This window comes from Cucurbita pepo, chromosome 16, assembly GCF_057944985.1.
Source record: "Cucurbita pepo subsp. pepo isolate OVF chromosome 16, ASM5794498v1, whole genome shotgun sequence".
Lineage (NCBI taxonomy): Eukaryota > Viridiplantae > Streptophyta > Magnoliopsida > Cucurbitales > Cucurbitaceae > Cucurbita > Cucurbita pepo.
In genome coordinates, this window is record NC_141813.1 from 6,921,295 (window position 1) to 6,927,673 (window position 6,379).

Sequence of the window (6,379 nt, forward strand, 5' to 3'; positions counted from 1 at the left end):
TTCTTGTTCCTGAAAGGACTCCCAAATCCTCATTTACCTCCTTCTTGTTCCTTGGACTCCATAAGTTCTCCCAGAAATTCTTGAAATCCTCATTTACCTCCTTCTTGTTCCTGAAAGGACTCAAATCCTCATTTACCTCCTTTTCTTGAAATCCTCATTTACCTCCTTGTTCCTCAAAAGACAGGGCAAGGGGGCAAGGATTCAGGGACTATGACTGTGGAGTCCCGCTACTTAAGAGATTTCCAGAGGCATAAACCGCCTTCCTTTGACGGAGGCAAGATGGATCCCATTGCCGCTGAGAACTGGCTAGAGGCCATAGAAACGGCCTTCCATTTTATGAACTGCCCACCAAAGTATGAAGTCCATTGTGGGACATATATGCTGAAAGGAGAAGCACACTTCTGGTGGAAAGGTGCTCAGAAAACCATAGTACAACAAGGAGAGTTTATTACATGGTGTCAGTTTAAAGACGCATACCTCCACAAATACTACCCAATCACTGCCAGAGTGAAAATGCAGGCAGCGTTCCTCGCATTGAAACAGGGAGATAGATCAGTGGAGGATTATGACTTGGAGTTCAATAGGCTGGCAAGGTTTTCTCCAGCCTATGTTAGTTCTGAGGAGTTGAAGGGCGAACGATTTATCGCTGGCCTAAGGGAAGAACTAAGGGGGAATGTGGCGTCCCAGTCATCCTTTGTCTATACGAAAGCCCTTCAAGTGGCGACCCTGCTCGACTCGCCTCGTACCGACAAGCTACAGTTGGGAATAGCACAATCATCCCACACTACAGCCCAGGGAAAGGGGACATACCCTAGCCACCCCAGAACTTGCAGACCACCCTGTGGCCGCACTGATAGGCGAAGGAGAGCCCCAGTACGAAACATGACCTTGTGTCCTAATTGTCGGCATCCTCACACGGGGGAATGCAGAGCAGGAACTGGCGCCTGCTACAGATGCGGTCAGGTAGGGCACTTTGCAGTGGATTGCCCTCAGAGAAACGATCAGCGTGTCAACCTGCCTGCAGTACAGCATCAGAGGGGCCAAGCTGGCCAACATCAGCAGGGGCAAGCTGTAGTCCATGCAACAACAGCCAGGCAAGCTGACCAGCCTGACGCAGTTGTCACAGGTACGCTACCCATATTTTGTCATCTTGCATTAGTGTTGTTTGATTCGGGTTCGACACATTCATTCGTATCTAAAGAGTTTGTAGAGCTAGCACATCTAGAGAAAGAACTTTTAGAAATTACCCTATCAGTGTCTACCCCTGCTCACGAGCTGTTGCTAGCTACCCATAGGGTTAAGGGAGGTGGAGTAACAATAGCAATGCGTGTCATCGAAGCTACACTGATAGTGTTAAGCATGCAAGACTTCGATGTCATCTTGGGTATGGATTGGCTAGGTGAGAATCGCGTTTTGATAGATTACGAGACTCGAATAGTGACTCTCAGGCTCCCGTCAGGGGAAATCTTTACCTACAAGGGAGCCACTTCCAAAGGTGTCCCGAGCGTCATAACCTCGCTAAGGGCTAAGAAGTTGATTCGTAGTGGCGCAAGTGCATTTCTAGCCAGCGTGACCTTAGATAATAGTAACAAACAAAAAACCTCATCGGTACACATCGTCAGGGAGTTCGTAGATGTCTTTCCGAAGGATCTGCCAGGTTTGCCCTCAGCTAGGGAAGTCGATTTTGGGATTGATTTAGAACCAAGAACGGTGTAGATCTCCAAGGCACCTTACAGGATGGCACCTGAAAAACTCAGGGAATTGAAGGAACAGTTACAGGAGTTGTTGGATAAGGGTTTCATCCGACCCAGTGTATCACCTTGGGGAGCCCCTGTACTATTTGTCAAGAAGAAGGACGGGTCCATGCGGTTGTGTATTGATTACAGGGAATTAAACAAGGTCACTATAAAGAATAAATACCCTCTCCCGAGAATTGATGACCTGTTTGATCAGCTATAGGGAGCAACAGTCTTCTCGAAAATCGACCTAAGGTCAGGGTATCATTAGTTGAGGGTCAGAGAAGGGGATATACCCAAGAATGGACATTACGAGTTCCTCGTTATGTCCTTTGGCCTTACCAATGCACCAGTCGTTTTCATGGAACTAATGAACAGGGTGTTTAAGGAATTCTTAGACACCTTTGTCATAGTGTTCATCGACGACATTCTGGTATACTCTAAGTCAGAGGCAGATCTTGAAATACACCTCAGAAAAGTCTTGACAATACTGAGAGCCCAGCAGTTGTATGCCAAGTTCTCTAAGTGTGAGTTTTGGTTGTCTGAAGTTGCATTTCTGGGTCACGTGGTGTCAAGCAAGGGGATTACAATGAACCCAGCTAAGATAGAAGCAGTGATGAGGTGGCCACAGCCGACCACAGTCACAGAGGTGAGGAGTTTTCTTGGGCTAGCTGGTTATTACAGAAGGTTTGTTCAGAATTTCTCCAAAATTTCCTCAGCGCTGACTCGGCTAACCAAGAAGGGCAAGCCCTTTACTTGGACTCCAGCTTGCTAACAGAGTTTCCAGGAACTCAAGAAGAGGTTGGTAACTACACCAGTCCTTACAGTTCCAGACGGGTCAGGTAATCTCGTGGTGTACAGTGATGCATCAGGGAAAGGCTTAGAGCAACAACCAAAATCTATCGTGGATAAATCTGTGGAGAAGTCTCAATTACAGACGTTGAAATCGTCGAACGAGAAGCCTTTTGAAGGAGAAAGTAGACATTGAAAAAGAAAAGAAAGCTTTTAGAAATGGAGATTGAAAGGTTAGAGAATGGGAAGGTAATTTCTGCTGATGAATCGTGGGTACAAAACTGGAGGTGCGCGCTGGGAAGTGAAATTCTTCAAATTGAAGCGTGGCACCATGCGGATCGGGTCGAACATCCTTTGAGTCAAACTGGGTTAGACGTGGGCGTGGGTCGGAAGAGCTACCGCGTGTCGCGCATACCGAGTAGAGCCGTGCCACTTTACAATGCGCTTAATGCGTTATTCCACCCAATCGTCAACACGTGTCCCTCAGGCTGTCTGACGCGCTTTCCCTCCCTCAAGTTATCTTTAAAGTTCGTAGGGTTGAACCTACACTTAATTTGGCCTTCAAAGTCAGTTCATTTAACTCCTTGTTCCTAAAAATATATAATTGTTGAACCTACAACCTTCACATTATTAGCACGACAATCTAACCAACTGAGCTAATAGGTCATAGGTTTTATGTACATTATAGATCGTTAGCTCCTAATCCAGTCAATCGAGTTTTGTTTACATAACTTCATGCATAATAAACTTAAAAAAGTCGTTATCTTTTAAAGTTCGTAGTGTTTTAACTCGTATCATGAAAATATATTATTAAAATTTAATAAAATTGGCCCATGCAGGTGTTGAACCTGCGACTTTCGCGTTATTAACACGACGCTCTAACCAACTGAGCTAATAGGCCATAGGTTTTATGCACATTGTAGATCAATAGCTCCTAATTTAGTCAATCGAGTTTAGGTTACATAATTTTATGCATAATAAAATTAAAACTTCAAGTCATTATCTTTAAAGTTCGTAGTGTTGTAACCCCGTATCATGAAAAGATATTATTAAGAATTAATAAAATTTGGCCTATGTAATTGTTGAACCTACAACCTTCATGTTATTAGCATAACAACCTAACCAACTAAGCTAATAGGTCATAGGTTATATGCACATTGTAGATCGGTAGCTCCTCATCCAATCAATCGAGTTTCGCTTACATAATTTTATGCATTATAAACTTAAAACTATAAGTGATTATCTTTTAAATCTAGTATCATTAAATATATCATTATTGAGAATTAATGAAATTGACCATGCAAGTGTCAAACCTGCCGTAGCTCCTAATCTAGCCAATCGAGTTTAGGTTACATAATTTAATGCATAATAAAACTTAAAACTCTCTAAATTTAAGTCATTATGAAATTAGCCCATCCAACCTTCGTGTTATTAACACGACGTTCTAACCAACTAAGCTAATAGGCCACAAGTTTTATGCTCATTGAAGAGCAGTAGCCCCTAAACTAGTCAATCGAGTTTAGGTTACATAATTTTATGCATAATAAATTTAAAACTTTAGGTCATTATCTTTTAAAGTTTGTAGTGCTTTAACCCCGAATCATTAAAGACATCATTGAGAATTAATGAAATTGACCCGTCCAAGTGGCAAACCTGCACCCTTCACACTTAATTAGTGCGACGTTCTAACAAACTTAGCTAATGGGCCAAAGGTTTTATGCAAATTGCAGATCCATAGCTCCTAATCAAGCCAATTGAGTTTATTTTATGCACAATAGAAGTTCAAAACTTTCTAATTTTAAGACATTATATTTAAAGTTCGTAGTGTTGTAACTCCGTATCATGAAAATATATTATTAAGAGAATTAATGGTATTGTCCCACTGTAAAAGGGAGATCCATCACTTCATTTTACAAGCCCACTTGAATTGTTTAAAGTCAGTCGAAGAATACATTTTTTGACGGCTCTATGTCAATATTTTGGCTGATCAGGCTTGGGTTTGATACGCTCGGACCCTTTCTTCTTTCAATTTTTCAAAAACTTAAATTAGTATGACTACGTTTTGGCTAGTTAAATTTTTAGAATCGAGTTTATATTATTAATGCACAGGTAGGTTTAGTTAGTCTATATACTTATGAGTAAGTTTAAATTATTTTATGCAAAAGTAGTTGAGTTAATTTCCATAGTAGAATTTTAATTTATGATTGTTGGACTTCTTAAGAAAAATTAAAATTTAGAGGTCAGCATTAAGCTAACGTCAAATGGTCGTAGTAGCTTCGGCTTAGGTTACCCAAGTAAGTGGCCTTACCATCATTTGGCTATAATTTTGTGTTGTATGGTGACATGTGCTCGTGGCTTTGCACATTGTAATAGCCCAAGTCCATCGCTAGCAGATATTGTCTTCATTGGGTTTTCGAGATAGCTTTACGCTTTTAAAACACATAGAGAAATTTTTACACTCTTATAATATAAAGAATGTTCCCCTCTCCCGCTGTTGTGCGATCTCACAATCCACCCTCTTTATATAGAGGTATCAAGTTGGCTTAAGGGCTCATCTTGTTATATTTTTTTGTCTCTGATTAGCCTCCTATAATCGATATGAACACTATTATAAAACAAGTCTTGAAACCTAGTTAAATATCTGATTCATAAAAATTAATTAAGCTATGGGAAATTAGTGAGCCCAACAACATCACTCTAACTCACACAACTATATCGAACTCCGAGAAAACCTTTTAACCTTGCCTTCTTGGTTCATATGCTTGAGGGAACCCTTGTTTCTACATGTATGTATAACTATCTGGATCAGCTCTTAATGTTCAATATATCGTCGGGTGGGCCCATTCTTTCCTCTTAATGACTAGAGCTATTGCTCTCTAAAACAAATGTTAAGGAGTGTGAAGTCCTGACTTAGTAGCTCATGTGTCTATGGCTCGGTCTACCTTAACCAAGTTGTCCAGGCCATAATCTAAAAAAATTCATGTAGATTCAAGGCTCAGATCTCGTGTTGGAATTAATGTTGGAATAACTTAGATATAACATTCAACCTTAATTCAAACCTTCCTAATTTCTCCCCGGTGATTTAGTTTCTTCCTTTAAGTAGATCATGACTTGATTCGTCCATATGTATTACTCTATCTTTTAAGTCATAAACTCTAAACCTTGTTAAAGTATCCAATCATTGACCACTTTGCTCATACAACCTCCAAGCTTCCTCTTACTATTTGTGCATAAACATCTCAAAAAAAAAAAAAAGTTATTTCCTCAAATTTCTTGGTACTTAATAAAACTCTCATTTAAGGCTGATATTGCATAAGCATAATAAATGTTCTTATATGTAGTAAAACTTGAGATACTTGAGAATAATTTCATATACACATCTTATCATTTGGTATTCATAACAAACCTTGATTCTTATAAAAGGTTTTTAGGGGTTGTTTCGTCATTTTTCTTAGAGTTCATACCTCAAACACGTTCTAATTTCCTCATGTGATCTTGCATACTTACCCTTAAGGTCATAAATGGGTCTCTTAAAAAGTTTATTTTACAATTGAGGTCTTTTGGAATCTTGAAAACATTTTAGAATTCTTATAGGGGTATGTTGGTCATTTACCACCCCAAATCTTGGTTAAATCTAGACATATTCCAATGGCCTTGTAACTTTGTATAAAATCTTTGAATCATGACATATTGAAATGGCCTTCTAAGTATGTTATAGAAGAGACACAACTCATCGAATCCAACGACCAAATTTAAAATGGAGATCAGCTGCCCACTAATCAGAGAAAATATGTCTGGCATAAATTTTATAAAATTCAATCTCAAATTCTCGACAATCTGGAAGTTTTTAA

At 39.8% G+C, this 6,379-nt stretch overlaps 1 protein-coding gene and 1 non-coding gene across 2 annotated transcripts; one reads left to right on the forward strand and one right to left on the reverse strand.

Moving 5' to 3' along the window:
* Nucleotides 1–210: 210 nt before the first annotated feature.
* LOC147788876 (uncharacterized) lies at nucleotides 211–1,716 on the forward strand. The gene has a single exon (XM_087118480.1). It carries the CDS (start codon nucleotides 211–213, stop codon nucleotides 1,714–1,716), a length of 1,506 nt encoding a protein of 501 aa, XP_086974606.1.
* A 1,639-nt stretch (nucleotides 1,717–3,355) lies between these two features.
* TRNAI-AAU (transfer RNA isoleucine (anticodon AAU)) lies at nucleotides 3,356–3,429 on the reverse strand. Its single transcript has one exon. It is a non-coding gene; the product is annotated as a tRNA-Ile (tRNA).
* Between the last annotated feature and the right edge of the window lie 2,950 nt (nucleotides 3,430–6,379).